At 59.7% G+C, this 17,141-nt stretch overlaps 1 protein-coding gene across 1 annotated transcript in view; it reads right to left on the reverse strand.

Moving 5' to 3' along the window:
- Positions 1 to 1,413: 1,413 nt before the first annotated feature.
- The window catches only part of USP20 (ubiquitin specific peptidase 20), a 35,261-nt gene continuing 19,533 nt past the window's right edge, over positions 1,414 to 17,141 (reverse strand). Inside the window, exons 10-24 of the mRNA XM_008050341.2 lie at positions 13,087 to 13,525; positions 12,228 to 12,368; positions 11,477 to 11,592; positions 11,053 to 11,225; positions 10,377 to 10,471; positions 8,774 to 8,807; positions 8,539 to 8,584; positions 7,555 to 7,735; positions 7,361 to 7,487; positions 6,781 to 6,950; positions 6,588 to 6,669; positions 5,623 to 5,731; positions 3,130 to 3,232; positions 1,976 to 2,047; positions 1,414 to 1,592 (exon numbers count right to left, since the gene is read on the reverse strand). Coding sequence (XP_008048532.1) covers positions 1,432 to 1,592; positions 1,976 to 2,047; positions 3,130 to 3,232; positions 5,623 to 5,731; positions 6,588 to 6,669; positions 6,781 to 6,950; positions 7,361 to 7,487; positions 7,555 to 7,735; positions 8,539 to 8,584; positions 8,774 to 8,807; positions 10,377 to 10,471; positions 11,053 to 11,225; positions 11,477 to 11,592; positions 12,228 to 12,368; positions 13,087 to 13,525 — 2,049 coding nt within the window. The 3' untranslated portion in view covers positions 1,414 to 1,431. The remainder of the gene's footprint in view (positions 1,593 to 1,975; positions 2,048 to 3,129; positions 3,233 to 5,622; positions 5,732 to 6,587; positions 6,670 to 6,780; positions 6,951 to 7,360; positions 7,488 to 7,554; positions 7,736 to 8,538; positions 8,585 to 8,773; positions 8,808 to 10,376; positions 10,472 to 11,052; positions 11,226 to 11,476; positions 11,593 to 12,227; positions 12,369 to 13,086; positions 13,526 to 17,141) is intronic.

The raw sequence follows: 17,141 nt of genomic DNA on the forward strand, positions 1-17,141 counted from the left end.
GAATGAACTTCAGTGCGCGAGACAGCAGCGTGGGCCATGGGGAACACGTCTATGTTTATTAGGACGTTCCGAACACAAACTCGACCACGCAGACATGGGCCAGGTGGCAGCCTGCACAGTGGACCCTGTCACAAATGTTGCCATATGCAGGCGCCAGAGCTGTGTGTGGTGGCAGCAGGGTCTTTGAGAGACCCAGGCCGATGCCAAGAAATTCCACCAGCGGCTGTTCTGGTCAACACACGCCTGCCTCGTCAAAGGAGCAGGCCTTGGGGCCAGCAGGGCCCGGAGCGAGGCTCAGGCCTCAGTGGGAACCGCCTGCCGGCCTCTCACGACACGCTCGCCCACGGAGGCCTCGGCAGCGCGAGGGCTTGGTCCCGGCCCCGCCTCGCTCTGACCTTGACAAGGTGAGTGCCGCCCCCTAGCGCTGCATCCAGGGGCTCTGAGGCCCCCGGAAATGAGACTCGGCCTCGACGTGCTCAGCACCCACAGGTCACACCCAGGACCCCTTGCGAGAGCTGCCCCAGTGCACGCCCGGGCGAGGAGGGAACACGTCTCCTCCAGCAGCGTCAGCCCCCGGGAAGCTGCGCCAGCCGCAACGCAGGCAGCGAGAGGCGTTTCTGTGCAATCCTTGGTTCTGCTCCGTCCTCGGTTCCCTGGTGGGGGCTCGGCGATGTTCCATGAGGATGAACCACGGAACCCAAGGCTAATCACAGGCAGCCTGGACCCGCTGCCTCCAAAACACTCCTCGCGACCAAACTGCAACCCCTCCTCCGGGCATCCCCCGGCCCAAACTGTCCAAAGTCCCCAGCCTGCAAAAGCGCAGCCAGCCTGGGCTTCAGGGGCCCTCTGGTGGTGATGGAAGTAGGGTGACAGCTTCTGGCTGCGCCACTCGCAGCACTGACCAGCCCCTCTGGGGTTCTGGGGAGATGCCGGCCCAGGCCACAGCCTCGGAGGGGGCGGCATCGGACTCCAGGGACAGAGCTGGGCAAGAGGGCATGTGGGGGACACGATGACGGTGCCTGGCATGGGCACTGCCAGGTCAAAGACCCACACCAGTATCACGGAGTCCTATCATTGAAACAAGTCTGAAGTGAATATATTTCTTGGCGGCAGCACCAGTCACTGCGAACCAAGCCAGCATCTCTGCCTCTTTCCACGCTGGGCTTTGGCACCGGCCTCTTTCCTGGGCACAGACACCCCCTCTGCGGGGAGCAGGGCACATGCAGGCCCGCAGGCACACCTGTGTGGCGCACGGGCACTCAGCAGGCGTGGCCACACAAGGCCCTTCAGCCCCATGGAAGGTGGGCTCCGGGAAGTGACCCTCGGGCGCTCCAAGGGACACTCCGAGGGACACAGGGCAGCTCTGGAGAGGGAGGACCCGAGAGGCGCCAGAGGGCCCTGGTCAGGTGACTTACAGACTGGCCCACCAAGTCACACGGCCCGAGTCTCAGCCTCGATCTTCCGCTCCCCATGGAAGCCCTCCGGGTCCTGCGGCTGCACCACGCTCTGCCGGACGGCGATCTCGGGCCCGCCCCCATACAGGTTGTTCAGGTAGGTCCAGGTCTCCTCGGAAATCTGCCCGTAGTCAGCGCCTGCGGGGCACAGGAGGCACTAGGGCATGGCTCGGCTGGCCTTGCCACCTCGAGGGAGACGCCGTCCCGGGCGGGGGGCTAAAAAGGGCCAGTCCTGAATCGGGGGTGGGCAACCCAGGGCTTCTACGCAGAGCTGACTGGTGGAAACTAGGATCTGCCAGGGAAACATCGTTCTGCCAAGGGCCCGGAGGACATGCCGTGTCCCTCGCTCCCCAAGGGGTGGCGGTGACATAAGGACAGGGCCGGCGAGACCCACAGTGGGCGAACAGGGAAGATGGGGTGAGGGAGGCCGGAGGACCTGGGTGCCAGGTCAGCCTGACTCTAAGACCAGGGGTGGGGGCGGGGGAGCCCAGCTGGGCCTGGGGCCAGAGCTGGCGACTCACTCTGCTTGAGTTGAATGTGGCCATTTCCTTTGACCTGCGCAATCCTGCTGTTGTCGATGGGCCCAGGGGGCTCTGGAACAGACACGGGTGGGCTCAGTGCCTCCGGCCTCTCCAGGATCAGCTGCTGCCGCGGCCTCCACCCTCTACCCTCCATAGCGCAGAGCCATCCTGGGTGAGACCCCTACACACGCCCTCCGCAGAGGCTGCCTGGGCCTCGGGGTCCACACGGTCTCTAACAGGGCGAGGTGCTTGGCCGCCGAAGGCTCCTCTGGGCTCAGCAGAGGGAATTTCTAGGACACACAATAGCTTGGACTCCGGGGGTTGGTGGCGGGTGGGTGACGCCCACATCTCACTGAGCCCACTCTCCACATGCCCCACTGTCTCCCTTAATCCTCAACGACTGCGTGACATGAGAACTTTACTGGGACAGAAACCAAGGCCTGGGCCGGTGAAGACCCTGCCCAGGGCAAGGCGGGTGCATCTGTGCCAGGCAGGGACTCCAGAGCCACGTTCTCAACCACAGTCACACTGACCGCCTCGGCCAGTATCCCTGGCATCGTCCCTGCTGGCAGGCAACGGATGGCAGTAAGGGCCCGCCCCTCTGGGGCAGCGGTCTTGGAAAGAGCAAAGGCCCCGTGTGTGGGACTTGTGGGTTCTGCCGCCCTGCCGGCCCTGAACCCTGGTCTGGGAGCCCGAGAGTGGGCTTGAGGGTGGCCACAGGCATCCGCGCTTGGCTCTGCGGATCTTTGCTGAACTTGGGCACCCTGGGAGCTCCCTCCGATGCAGCCTGTCTCTGCCTCCATAAGTCCAAGGGACCGGGTGACAGGGTCCAAATCTCTTCCGAGAGCAGGAAGCCATCTATCAGCAGAACTCCATGAGTGAGGGCAACAGCTCTCAGCCAAGGGCCTTCCGGGAGGGCGGAGCAGCTGGCACGCGGCGGGCGGGGGCAGGCCACGCGCAGCTTCCTGCCACTTCCCTGTGAGGCTCGGGGTGCCGGGCAGCCCCATTCAGCGTGGGGACAGCATTCCCAGCTCGGGACTGAAAGGGCACCCAGGCTCTCCACTCACTTCTGGAGGAGTGGCACCTGCCAGCAGGCACAGGCCTGGGCGCCCCGAGGGGATCCCCGCCGCCCCTCGCCAGCGTCCCGGACTCACCGTTGTCCTTCCCTTTGACGAAGGCCTCCCACTCCCGGAACCACTGCATGCTGACGCAGTAGATGACGCTGGGAGACTCCTCGGCTTGGAACGCTTTGTTCAGCTGGCCGGCGGGTGGGGACAGAGGGCCGTCAGCCACCAGCACCTCCCACATGGAGGGTGGACACCCCGACCCTCCCGGCGCTCACAAAAACACCAGACGCTCAGGAAGAAAGGGCAGAAGCCTGGATACTCCCAGCCCTCAGAGAGGATTGCCAGTGACATTCTGGTAACTCTTGTTCAATAACCATGTTTTAACCCAACTGAGATGAGACGGTAGATGCTATTTCCCCACTCAATGAGACGTGTCTATTTGCTTACATCATTAACCATTAGCTCTTCTTCTGACAGGATCATTTCTTTTCTTTTCGAGTTGGGATCTCACTCTATTGCCCAGTCTAGAGTGCAGGGGCACAGTCAGGCCTCGACTTTCTCAGCTCAGGCAGACCTCCCACCTCAGCCTCTCGAGTAGCTTGGACTACAGGCACGTGAAACCACACCAGGCTAATTTTTCTATCTTCTTGTACAGACGAGGCCTCACTACGTTGCCTAGGCTGGTCTCAGATGCCTGGGCTCAAGCAGTCCTCCCAGTTGCTGGCTGACAGGAGTGAGCCACCACGTCTGCCCTGAGGGCGGCATTTCTAACAGCCACCACACACAGGCAGCCCTCAGCAGGCTTCGCTCAGCCCTCCCCTGGAAAGGACACATAGCCCTGGCCCTGTCCACCGCGCGGCAGGGAGGGGCCTGCGCAGGTGCCCCGCCTCACACGCGCTTCTGCGGAGAAGTCTGTCTTCCAAACGGGGCCCGCTGCAGGCCCTATTTTATAACTCGCTTTTCACTTACTACATTTTTGGGGGGAGACGGGGTCTCGCTCTGTTGCCCAGGCTGGAATGCAGTGGCACAATCACAGCTCACTACAGCCTCGACCTCCTGAGTTTAAGCAATCCTCCCGCCTTAGTCTCCAGAGTAGATGGGACTCTAAGTGAATGCCACCATGCCTGGTTAATATTTTTATTTTTTGTACAGACAGGGTCTCACTATGCTGCCCTGGCTGGTCTTGAACTCCTGGCCTCCAGAGACCCTCCCAAGGGGCCGGGATTACAGGCATGAGCCCCCACCCAGCCTTCACTTACCAGCTATCTCAGGCCCCTTCCCACTCAGTTGGTAAGCCCACTGGTCCTCACCTAGGGGAACTCTGCAGTGTCTGGAGGTCGTTTTGGTCATCACTAGCATCTAGCGGGTTGAGGCCAGGGATGCCCCCCAACACACAGGACAGCTCCACAATAAAGGACTATTTGGTTGAAATAACAGGGCCAGGTTTGTGTTTTCTTGCTTTTTAGTTGGAATCTCACTCTGTCACCCAAGCTGGAGTATAATGGCACGCACATGGTCACCGCAGCCTCGACCTGCTGGGCTCAGGTGACCCTTCCACCTCACCCTTCCAAGTAGCTAGAATCACAGGCACGTGCCACCACACCTGACTGGTTTTTTGATTTATTTATTTATTTTATTTATTCATTTTTTTTGAGTTGAAGTCTCACTCTGTCGCCCAGACTGGAGCAGTGGCCGCTCCCGGCCACCGCAGCCTCGACCTGCTGGGCTCCGGCGATCCTTCCACCTCAGCCTTCCGAGTAGCTGGAACTACAGGTGCGCGCTACCACACCCGGCTAATTTTTTAATTTATTGTAGAGATGAGGTCTCACCAAGTTGCCCAGGTGGGTCTCGAACCCACCGGCTCAGGCAATCTACTCACCTCGGCCTCCCAAAGTGCTGGGATTACAGGCTGAGCCACCGAGCCCGGCCCGGTTTTTTGATTTATTATAGAAAAGAGGTCTCGCTAAGTTGCCCAGGCTGGTCTCAAACCTGTGACCTCAGACAGTCCTCTCACCTCAGCCTCCCAAAGTGCCGGGATTATAGGCGTGAGCCACTGCACCCAGCCGGTTTTGTTTTTCTGAGTCAGAGTCTCACTCTGTTGCCCAGGCTGGAATACATCAGTTTCGACTTGCTGGGTTCAGGGGATCCTTCTGCCTCAGTCTCCCAAGTAGCTGGGACTACAGGCATGTACCACCACGCCCGGCTAATTTTTTGATTTCTTGTAGAGACAAGGTCTCACCAAGTTGCCCAGGCTGGTCTCAAACTCGTGGGCTCAAGCAGTCCTCCCACCTCTGCCTCCCAAAGTATTAGGATTATAGGCATGAGTCACGGCACCCGGCTAGGCCCAGGCTAGGACCAGGAGACACACACCCTGTTCCCTATTCTTTCAGCAGTGGCTCAGTACACACCAAGCAATGGGCCTTGACTTAATAAAGCCAGAAGTCCTCTTAAGTATCTGACGGTCTGGCCTCGCACACAGCACTCCTTCCCAACAGGGATCTCTGGCCCCGAGTCCCCACATGCCCAGTGGAGGCTAAAGGAGCCGGCCCCCAGCACCCCAGGCCCCCCCAGTGCGTGCACCTTGATGAATGTGTCGATCTCCGTCCTCCTGCGCTTGGCCAGCGCCTCGATCTCCACCTGGCAGATGGAGCACACATACAGGTGGTTGACGGCGGGGCCGCCTCCGAACCTGCCGGAGGGGAGAGATGGCCTGAGCCAGGGCAGCGGACTGGGCTGGGGTTCATCTGGGCGATGCGCGGCCTTGGCTGGGCTGGCAGCACCCACTCCTGCACCCCGCCCCTGCAGTGCCCTGTCTCAGCCTGCGTGCTCCTGTCTCCCTCACAGCCTGGGAGCACCGCAGAGCCGGTGGGGCCCCTGCTTCCAGGCCGAAGGGCAGCTCGGTGCTCCAGCTCCCTCTGCAGGGGCTGTGCTGGCTGACAGCTGCCCTGCCGGACCCTGAGGGCAGTGTCACAAGGGCTGTGGGTAAGACAAGAAGCACCCGAGTCTGCTCCTGACTCGCACCTGGAGGCGGCACAGCCAGCAAGCTGCAGGGCAGTGACGACTTCCCGGCCACTCCTCCTGTCTGTGTGCCCACAGCCTTGGCTCCGGCCGGCCCCAGCCCCCGGCTGCAGGGAGACCCAGGCCTGGGCTGGCATGGCCACGGGAGAACCACGTGTGTGGACTTGACGCCCCAGGCTCGGGCGCTGCCGCTGTCCTGCAGCCCCAGCCCAAAGCCGCTCGGGCAGGCGCAGGGTGGAGGACAGAGGCCGGCCACCCCCCCAACCCTCGCCCTGCAGCCAGCTCCCCCGGCCCTTCCACGCCATGGGTGCTCGCTCTGCCGCCGCTCGTGGCTGGAAGGATCCAAGAGGAGTCCCCCAGAGGATGGCGACTTTTCCACCGAGGCTGGGCTCAAAGGCGGGGGCTGTGTCTGTGCTGCCGTGGAGGTTAGCGTGGGGCCATGGGGCCCGGGGCCTCCTCCCCTGCCCTTCCCCCACCTGGCCGAGCCTCGGCCAGGACCACGGAGGGCTGGCCACCCGGCTCCTCACCTGTTGTACAGGTGCTCCCAGACGTTCTGGGGCAGGATGACCACGAGGTCGTCGATGTAGTGGTATTTGTTGGGGGGGATTCCTGGGGGAAGGCACAGGTGGGGAGAGCTGGGACTCGGCTGCCGCCCCCGACCCCACAGGGTGGGAGATCTGGGGCTCGGCCGCCACCCCCCACCACGGGGAGGTGCCTCACCTCCGTGGGCGCAGAGGAAAGCCTGGTTGGTGATGGGCCCCGGCTCCGCAAAGGTGTTGAACTTGTTGAGCCACTCCCGGGACACGTAGAAGCGCAGCAGGCTGGGCTCGCGCATGGCGGCCAGGGACACCACCTGCTGCCGCTCCCGGACCGCCTCCTCGCTGCTCTTCCTGGGGGTGCGAGCAGCTGTGCTTGGCCGCACGGAGCCAGGTGTGCAGAGCCTCCCATGCCAGGGTACCCGGGACCCCCAGCACTGCTTGCCATCTCCCGAGCCCTCCAAGGGCCTCCCCCGCCCAGCAGCCACCCGGGACCCCACAGGCACAAACCTGCCCCGCTGGGCTGCCCACAGCAGCCAAGTGCTCTCTCTGGAAAGCTCAAATCCTTATTCCGCAGGCTTGAAGCCCGCCTAGGTCTCCCATGCATAGCCCAGTCTCCCACACAGCCCCTCTTCCTGACACAGCCTGACTACACAGGGCTCTCTGGCTCCAAGTCCCACATGCCCAAGCAGAGGCTGAAAGAGCCAGCACCCAACTTCCCACAGGAGGCTGGGTCCTGGGGGCGAGGCGATGACGGTGCCCACCTGTAGAAGAGCACGTAGCCCTCCACGTTCTGCACCACCGTCTCATGGACCTCGGTGACGTACTGGTCGTCAAACTCGTACCACTGCCCGTTGATGACATTCTGGCAGTAGGCGATGTAGTGCCCACCTGCACGAGAGAGTGGGCGGGTCACGGGGGCCGGGGGCGGGGGCGGCGGGGGCGGGGTGCCACTCACTGCCTGCCGTGCCATGGTGGCAGATGACCGAGAGGAGGTCGTAGGTGGTGATCTGGGACGTGCACTCCTTGGCGAGGAAAGGGCGCAGGTCGAGCCCCTCGAGCGGGAAGGACACGTGGCTGTTGATCTTGAAGGAGTACATCACCTCGTGCCGGAAGCGCTTCAGGTGAATGCACAGGATCTGGGGGGAACAAGCATGTGGTCACGCTGGGCCGAACAGGTGGAAACAACGCGACCCCTCACAGCTGAAGCCTCCCATAGAGGCCCAGGCCAGCAGGTGGACCCTGTGCCCGTGGATGCCGCTGGCACAATCAAAGCGTCCATGCAGGAGCCAGACTGGGCTCGGCCTACAGCCAGATCACCTCAAGGCTCTGCTGCTGAGAAGGGCAGGCCTGGCAAGTTCACCGTCCAAGGAACCTGACCAGCAGCTCTGCCAGCACGACTTCGAGAAGGTTCCTCCATGGCTGTCCCGAGCCCGGGGGGACCCTCCCCCTTGCTCCAGCCATGTGGGCCTCTGGGGGTGCCCATTCCTGTGCGGGGTGGCCCAGCTGCTCCTTCCTGGCTCTCGCTCCATGGGGCTGACACCCGCCCACTCCCCAGGTCCCGCTCGGCCACCCCTCTGCAGAAAGGCCTTCGCCGACAGTCGGCTGGCCAGCCCTCCTCCCGCCACGCCCTCCCAGGGCCAGACCGGCCTCACTCGGGGCGCTGCCTCTGCAGCCCCAGGTCAGCCTCCTCACAAATGTGCTGAACAAGGAACAAGCTGACGCCACAGGGAGTGAGGGCACCAGGTTGCCAACTGGAAAACATGCTCCTGCCAGCCCTTCCCAGGTCTCTCCACCAAAGCACCGGACTCTCCGTGGGCCTCTTTCGTGCGGAAACACCTGAGAGGTGACGAGGGTCCCCGTCCCCTGAGTACCACCAGCTCCCTGGCCTACTGCAAGACGGAGGAGGAGCCCATAGGGCTGAGGAGGCCACCACACTCACCTCGGGCAGCCGGCGGACTTTGCAGTACTTCACACCATTCCGCAGCCTGGGGAAGAAGCACAAGAGTGAGAGCCAGTGTCGGCGGGGAGCAAGGGTCAGGGAGCAGCCACCCCCACCCCCCAGCTCTCTTCCGGAAGGGCAGGATGGGACTGTCTGGGAGACCCAGGGGACGTGTGTGGAGCACAGATGCTGGAAACAGGACCACAGTAGAAAGGCCTCCGGGACACACACTTACTTCTTGCACCGCTCACAGCTGTACATGTTGTCACCTGGGGCAGGAAAACAGAAGGTCAGAGGTTAGCAGGGATGGAAAACAGGGCGTGAAAAAGTGAGCATGATGATTTATGCCTAAGAAATAAAACCTAGCCGGGCTCGGTGGCTCAGCCTGTAATCCCGCGCCTTTGGGAGGCTGAGGTGAGTGGATTGCCTGAGCCCGCAGGTTTGAGACCCGCCTGGGCAGCGAGACCTCATCTCTACGATAAATCAAAAAAATCAGCCGGGCGTGGTAGCGCATGCCTGTAATTCCGGCTTCTCTGAAGGCTGAGGCGGAAGGATCGCCGGAGACCCGCAGGCGAGGCTGCGGTGGCTGGGAGTGGCCACTGCACTCCGGTCTGGGCGACCGAGTGAGACTCCAACACAAAAAAAAAAAAAAAAAAAGAAAAAGAAGAGGTATTTGCACACCCGTGTTCGTAGCAGCATTATCTACAGTAGCTAAAAACCGGAAACAACCCACGTGTCCCTTGTCAGATGAATGGATAGGAGAAAACGGGGGTCCATCCACACAACGGAATATTACTTAGTCCAAGAAAGGAAGGAATCTCTGACACACGCTCCCGCGTGGATGAACACTGAGGACACAGAGCTCAGTAAAAGGAGCCAGAAAGGCAAAAGCACCATGTGATTTCACTGAACTGAGGTCCCTAGAGTAATCAAGAGGGAGAATGGGAGCGCTTTCGTGAACACACAGCTTCAGCTTTGCAAGATGAAAACATTCTAGAGAGGATGAGGAGATGGTTTTACAACAATGTGAATGAACTTAATGCCACTGAACTGTACACTGTATGCCAAAAATAACATTAAAAATAGTTATGGTGGTAAATTTTGCATTATTTGTATTTTACCACAATTTGAAAAAAGGATTTGTCCAAAGGTTAAGATGCCAAGTAGCCAACAGAAAAATACAAAAAGGACAGAAATGGGAAATTTCAAAATAAGAAATACAAATATCCCCAGCATCTCCACCAAAAAGAAAAAAGAAAAAAAAAAAGAAAGAAATACGAACAGCCAATAAACTTAACAAAAAATGCACAAGGAAATGCAGCCAGGCACGGTGGCTCATACCTGTAATCCAGCACTTTGGGGGGTTATAGTGAGAGGACCGCCTGAGCCCAGGGATTCCAAGACCAGCCTGGGCAACTTGGCGAGACCTTGCCTCTACAATAAATAAAAAAATTAGCCAAGCATCCTAGCACGTGCCTGAAGTCCCAGCTACTTAGGGGCTTAAGAGGAAGAATTGCCTGAGCCTAGCAGGTCAAAGCTGTGGTAGCCATGATGGTGTCACTGCACTCCAGCCTGGGTGACGGAGTGAAACGTCAACTAAAATAATATTTTAAAAGTCAAGGAAATGTAAAATTAAGGCATACTTTTTGTCCACCAAATTAGAAAAAAGGTGAGGCGAGGGTTGGAAGGACACGCAGCCCAGTTCCAGCTTGGCGGGTGGCAGGAATGAGACTACTCGTCCACCCCTAGTGGCGAGTTCCCCAAGCCCTGGGCTTCATACAGGCCTGTGGTGTGGCCCGTGGGGTCTGCATCCCACCCCTACCAGCCATGGCACCCACCCTTCAGCTCATCAGCAGCAAAGAAGGCGGTGAGGCAGTCTTCCAGGGTGACGACGGGCCCCCAAAACCAGCTGGGGGTACAGGACACCACAAACCTACAGAGAGAGAAAAAGGGTGCCATGTGCTGAACGGGACCTGGGGGACTCTAGCTGAAATCTACTCAGGCTTGAGCCCCAGAAGGACCCTGGAGGCCCATGCTGGCATGGCGGGCAGGTGCAGAGGTATGGAGCCAAACACCTCTGTGTCCTTGGCAGAGGAACGTCCCCCTCCCTAAGGCTGGTCTTCTTCGTCTGTGATGGGTCAGGATCACGCTGCCCCCTCCTCTGGCTGGGTGGTCGCTGGCCAGGCAGGGGAGGCAGCCCCGGGGAAGCTGCGGCTGCCTTTTCCACCGGCCAGGCCTGCGTCCCACTGCTGCCCTCCCTTCTAGCCGCTGCATGGCCACTGCCCATTGTCACTGTCCTCTAGCTCCAGGGATCACCCAATCCCAGCTACCGCGAGGTGGCCGAGGAACGCCCCAGCCAATCTAGCACACTCCCGTGCAGCCTGGGGCCTCGAGCTCCCTGGGAATCGCTCAGGTCCCTGCAAATGCTGGGACTTTGCTGTGCCGTCTGTCTCCCGCCCAGGAGAGCCAGGGCAGGGCCTGCTGCACCCCCAGCTGGTGGGAAGGCAGGCGCACCGTCGGATGTACTCCACAATGAAGGCCAGCCAGCCCTGGGCGGCGTAGCTGTCCCCGCAGGCGCCCGGCTTGGCTGACACGTTCTGGTAGATGGCAGAGTGGAGCTTGGCCAGGTCCTCCTTGCCGGGAATGGGCAGCGACAGGTCCTGGAATGTCTCTACTGTGGTGGACACCTGTGGAGGTGGAGGTCAGCCTGGTGCCACCCTCTGGCAGCGTCTGCACCCTGAACCCCAGTCCCAGGCCCCAGGTGAAGGGCAGAAAGCCTGCTCCCTGGACCCTGGACATGGAGGCCTACAACCAGGGCCTCCCCCTGGAGAAAGGCAGTGAGGACCAGACAGAGAGCCCCACCCCCAGTCCCAACCAGAGTGAGGGCCACTGAGGCCACTGGCAACCCGGCCCAGCTCCCCCATCCCCGGACGCCCACCCGGTCACAGGTGAGACACTGCACGAGGCTGAGGATGGAGCCGTTGAAGATGTCTGAGATGACGCTGCGGTGGTGCTGCTCCTTCCGCCTCCGGCTGCCGGCACTCGGGACCTGGGCTGGGGACACAGCGTGGGACTAGACCCAGCCGCCCCCCACCTGGCTGGGGAGGGGGCAGCCTGGGGCTTCTCTGGCCAGGTCCGGGGTGGAGTCTTTATGAGTTGTGCGAGACGGGCTTGGTGGTTCAGCCTGTAATCCTGCACCTTTGGGAGGCTGAGGTGAGTGGATTGCCTGAGCCCGCGGGTTCGAGACCCGCCTGGACAGCGAGACCTCATCTCTACAATAAATCAAAAAATCAGCCGGGCGTGGTAGCACATGCCTGTAATTCCGGCTGCTCGGAAGGCTGAGGCGGAAGGATCACCGGAGCCCAGCAGGCGAGGCTGCGGTGGCCGGGAGCGGCCACTGCACTCCAGTCCGGGCGACCGAGTGAGACTCCAACTCAAAAAAATAAAAAATTTTAAAAAATAAAAAAAAAAATGAGTCGTGCAACTAGGTGTGCGGCTCACCTCCTCGCGCCTTGGTGTCATGGTCTGCAAAATGGGGCTCCCCCCACCGTGTTCCTGGGGCCAAAGTGTTCAGAGATGCCGCGTGAGGAAGACACTGCTTGGCCCCAGCAACATATGCTAGAAATGGCAGCCAGGGCTGGGTGCCACTCAGTCTAAGTTGACCTGTCCTCCCTGCCACCCCTGCGAACCTTTCTTGAACACGTATGATGACCCCATCCTCACAGGGCTCGCACGGGGAGGGCTGCTGGACAGCTTGGCATGGCCCTCATGGTGGTGGATGGGGCTGCAGGGGCGAGAGGCGCTGCGGAGGTGAGCATCGTTGTCCGGCTCTGGGGGCAGAGAGGTGGCCATGCTGGGTCAGAGCGGCCACATCAGCTGGGCCAGGGTCCCCTACACCAGCCAGGGCCCGGGCAGGGTCCCCTACACCTGCCAGCACCTCCTAATGACATGAAGGCCTGAACCCAATGTCTTTGCCATCCCGTGCCCACCCTTGGCCCCAAGACTCGTCTGTTCCATTTCCAACTGAAGGCTGGGTGCGTTGGCTCACGCCTGCAATCCCAGCACCTAGGGTGGCTGAGGCGGAAGGATTGCTTGAGCCCAGGAGTTCAAGACTAGTCTGGGGAACATAGTGAGACCTTGTTTCTACCAAAAAAATCAAAAAATTAGCTGGGCGTGGTGGCACACACCTGTAGTCCCAGCTCCTCGAGAGATTGAGGCAGGAGGACTGCCTGAGCCCAGGAAATCGAGGCTGAGGTGAGCCCTGATGGTGCCACTGCACTCCAGCCTGGGTGACAGTGTGAGACTCTGACTCGAAAAAAAAAAACCCAAGGGCTTGGGGCTTAGGACTCAGGGCAGGGATCTGCCTCAGCTCCAATCTTGCCAGCCAAGTGAACCTAGAGGACTATTTAGACTCCCCAAGGCTGACTCTCACCTGCAGTGGAAGAACCCACTCCCCAGGGCAGGCTACTGCCTGTGGATGCCTGGCACACGGCAGATATCAGACCAACGAGGCTGAGCTTTCTCCCAGCAGCCCCGGCTGGCTGGTACCTGGCGTCCAGCAGGGGCTGGGGGACCGTGGCGACGGCGGCTGAGCCCCTGAGGGCAGGTCGTCCAGGGCGGCCATGGTGGTGTCGACGTCGGCGTCCTCGTCTGCCTGCTCCGAGTTGGCGCGCTGCTGGCCCCAGGGGAACCGGCGGCCCTTCATCCGCTCCTTCTCGGAGATGGCGCGACCCACCTCATCTGGGATCAGCAGCTCCGCCTCGGCCTGCGAGCCGCCACGTCCCTGCCCATCACCCTCACCGCGGTCACTGCTTGAGTCACAGGACAGGAACTCGTCCTCTGATGGGCTCCGGTCGCTCTCCCGCCTCTCATCCGTGTCACTCGAATCCGAGTCCCGAGCCTCCGCCAGCACCACCGCGGCCATCACCGGCTCCTTGAGCTCCTCGTGCAGCTGGTCCATCAGGCAGCGCAGGAACTCCTGGGTGTCCTGGAACAGGGGCCGCGTCAGCAGGGCTTTCCCAGGGCAGGAGGAACTGGCATCGATCGCCCCACCGCTGACGAGGACACCGGCATGTCCAGCGGGTCCTCGTGGGTGCCTCATGCGGCGGACGAGCTGCCCAACCTCCCACGGCGGCCTCCCAGGGCGGTCTGTTCTAGCCTCATCCTGCTGAGGAGGGCACGGAGGCTCAAGAGGCGAGGGGACTCGCCCAGGTCAGGCAGCCGCGAAGTTGCTGAGCCAGGTGTGCACTTGGGCCCATCCAACTCTGAATCACCTGCATGTGCTATGGGCTCGGCGTGGGGAGGGAGGAGTACCCCATTCAGCCCTGAAGTCACTTGCACCCTGGAGAAGAGGCTGGGGGGGAACAGGCAGCCCAGGGAGGAAGACACAGCATGATAGGGAGGGATCCGCTAAGTCCCGCCCAAGCGATGCCACCCACAGGCCAGGCCACCTGCATGCTCCACCCTTCCTCTGATGCCCCAGTCCGTCCCTGTAACAGTCCCCCATGTACCCTCACTTCCTGTGGCCTGGGCATGGCTCAGACTAAGCTGCCTCTGCAGGCTGGCCAGGTTTCAAGTCACAGCAGCAACCTTCTGTTCTGGCCACTTTTCACTAGGCTACCAGTCCAGCAGCGGCCCAGGCAGAGGCCCTCACTGAGCCCAGTCTGAGTGCACAAGAGACGTACTAGGGGAGGCCCTCGGGTGGTGATGGTGGCCGACCCCAGCACTGGGGGGCTCTCAGGTGGTGCCGGTCCACGGAGGAGGACTTGGTAGCCCCTGGTAGCCCCTGGTAGCCCCCAGCCCAAGTCCTGACCTCAAGGAGGTGGGTCACGCCAGAGCCAGCCTGGAGTCACGAGTCTAGAGAGAGGAGCCTGGCTCTCTCGGTTCCAGCAGAGGGAAGGGAGAGCTCAGAGTGGATTTTCTGAGGCAAAGTGTCAGACTCCAGACTAGAGGGATGAATGACTTAGTTTACGCTGCATCAGGGAGACGACACATGTCCTGTGCAGGCACACTGAAAGGACTTTTTTTTCCTTTTTGAGTGAGGCTCACTCTGTCACCCAGGCTGGAGAGCAATGGCACGATCATGGCTCACCACAGTCTCGACCTCCTGGACTCAGGTGATCCTCCTGCCTCAGCCTCCTGAATAACTGGGACTGCAGGCGTGTGTCACCATGCCCAGCTAATTATTTTGTTTTTCATAGAGATGAAGTCTTGCTATATTGCTTGAACTCCTGGGCTCACACAATCCTCTCGCCTCGGCCTCCCAAAGTGCTGGGACTGCAGGCATGAGCCACTGTGCCTGGTGAAAGGCCCTTTTAGGAACTGACCTTCAATATGCCATCTACTTCTCTTTCAGTTTCTTCCTTCTAACAAGAGTACTGTGTGTTCCCTGCCAAAATCCCCCCCAGGCAGAAGCACAAAAGCATCCTTTGGCCATTAAAAGAGGCCCACAGCTCCATCTACAGTGCAGATTCAGCAACATACCCTGCATTAGGTCCAAGACCCAGAGACAGGGATGCACCTTCTGGAGGCCAGCTGGACGTCATGCAGCCGCCACGTGGCCCTGCTCCAAGGTGCTCTCATCCAGGGCTGAGCGCCAGCAGGGTGCCTTGGAAAATCAGGGTGGTGCTGTGGTGAGGAACGGGCCCAGCTGGACCTGAGTCCCATCCCGGCCACTATGTGCTGTGTCACCTGAGCGCCTTACCGTAACACAGGTGACAACAATACCAACCACGTGAAGATTCTGTGAGGGTGAACCAGGGTTGTGCCCAGACGGCATGTCATGCTAGCTTTAAAAACAGTGCACAGTGAATTTTGATCATTGTGGATGTGGTTACTCCCCAGAAAGAGGGGTTTCCAGGCAATGCAGGGCTTCTGGGCAGAAGCTAAGGCCAGTAGCCCACACCCTGGAACAGGACAGCAGGCTGGGTGAGGGGGCAGAAGAAGGCCAAAGGCGTCGCTGCATGACTGCCACTCCATCTGTGGCCCTCAAGTCAGGCAGCAGAAGAGGCAGCCCAGCCAGCCCAGCTCTGCCTGCAGGCCCAGGGTGGCCGTTCCAGTTGTGCAGCAGACTGTGGCAGGAATCTGGACGCTAGAACCCATCGGCTGGGGTTCAGTTGTATCCATCACTGCACTCTGCTTTGTTTTTTTTTGTTTTGTCATGTTTTTGAGCCAGAGTCTCACTGGTGCTCAGCCTGGGGTGCAGCAGCACGACCACACCTCACTACAGCCTCAAACTCCTGGGCTCAGGGAATCCTTCCTCCTCAGCCTCCCAAGTAACTGGGACTATAGGCACATGCCACCACACCTGAATACTTTTTTATTTATTGTAGAGACGAGGTCTCGCCAAGTTGCCCAGACTGATCTCAAACCCCCAGGCTCAGGCAATCTTCTCACCTCAGCCTCCCAAAGTGCTGGGATTACAGGTGTGAGCCATCAGGCCCAGCCACCTGGCCAATTAAAAAAAAAAAATTTTGTATAGACGACGAGATCTCACCAAGTTGCCCAGACTGGTCTCAAACCCCTGGGCTCTGGCAATCACCTCACCTCTACCACCCAAAGTGCTGGGACTACCGGTATGAGCCACTGCACCTGGATGCTTTGTCTTTTCTATGCTTTTGTACAACAGAACAGAGCTGGTTTCAAAGGGGTTTTCTAAATTCAAAAAAAGTTTTAATCAAAATTTTTACTTCAATAAAAGTGAGGCCAGCTGGGCTCGGTGGCTCAGCCTGTAATCCTGCGCCTTTGGGAGCCTGAGGGTTCGAGACCCGCCTGGGCAGCGAGACCTCATCTCTACAATAAATCAAAAAAATCAGCCGGGCGTGGTAGCGCATGCCTGTAATTCCGGCTACTCGGAAGGTTGAGGCGGAAGGATCGCCGGAGCCCAGCAGATCAAGGCTGCGGTGGCTGAGAGTGGCCACTGCACTCCAGTCTGGGTGACAGAGTGAGACTCCAACTCAAAAAAAAAAAGAAAACAAAAAAATTAGCCGAGCATGGTGGCATATACCTGCAGTCCCAGCTGTTTGGAAGGCTGAGGTGGAAGGATCACCTGAACCCAGCAGGTCAAGGCTGCAGTAGCCATGATCATGCCACTGTACTCCAGTCTGGGCAACAAAGTGAGACTCCATCTCATTTATAAAAAAATAGATAAGGACAGACATGGTGGCTCATGCCTGTAGTCCTAGCACTTTAGGAGGCCAAAGTGAGAGGAATGTTTGAGCCCAGAAGTTCAAGACCAGCCTGGGCAACATAGTAAGACCTCGTCTCTACAAAAAAAATCTTAAAAATTAGCTGGTCATGGTGGCACGCACTATAGTCCCAGCTACTGGGGAGGCTGAGGCCGCAGGATTGGCTCAGCCCAGGAGGTCAAGGCTGCAGTGAGCTATTATTGTGCCACTGCACCCCAGTCTGAGTGACAGAGTGAGACCCTGAACACCCTCCCAAAAGTGACATTTTGCCTGGTCTAAGGAACAAGCATCTGTGTGTCATTTGGAGTGCAGCAGGGGCACACTGGCTCTTCAGCAAGGCCACCCAAGTTCAAATTTCCCTCAGTCATTTACCAGCTGTGAGACCTGGGCAGGTGACTTGGCCCCCTGAGCCTCTGT

The sequence above is a fragment of the Carlito syrichta genome, unplaced genomic scaffold, assembly GCF_000164805.1.
Source record: "Carlito syrichta isolate Samal-C Ts95f unplaced genomic scaffold, Tarsius_syrichta-2.0.1 Scaffold144297, whole genome shotgun sequence".
In the NCBI taxonomy this organism is placed as follows: domain Eukaryota; kingdom Metazoa; phylum Chordata; class Mammalia; order Primates; family Tarsiidae; genus Carlito; species Carlito syrichta.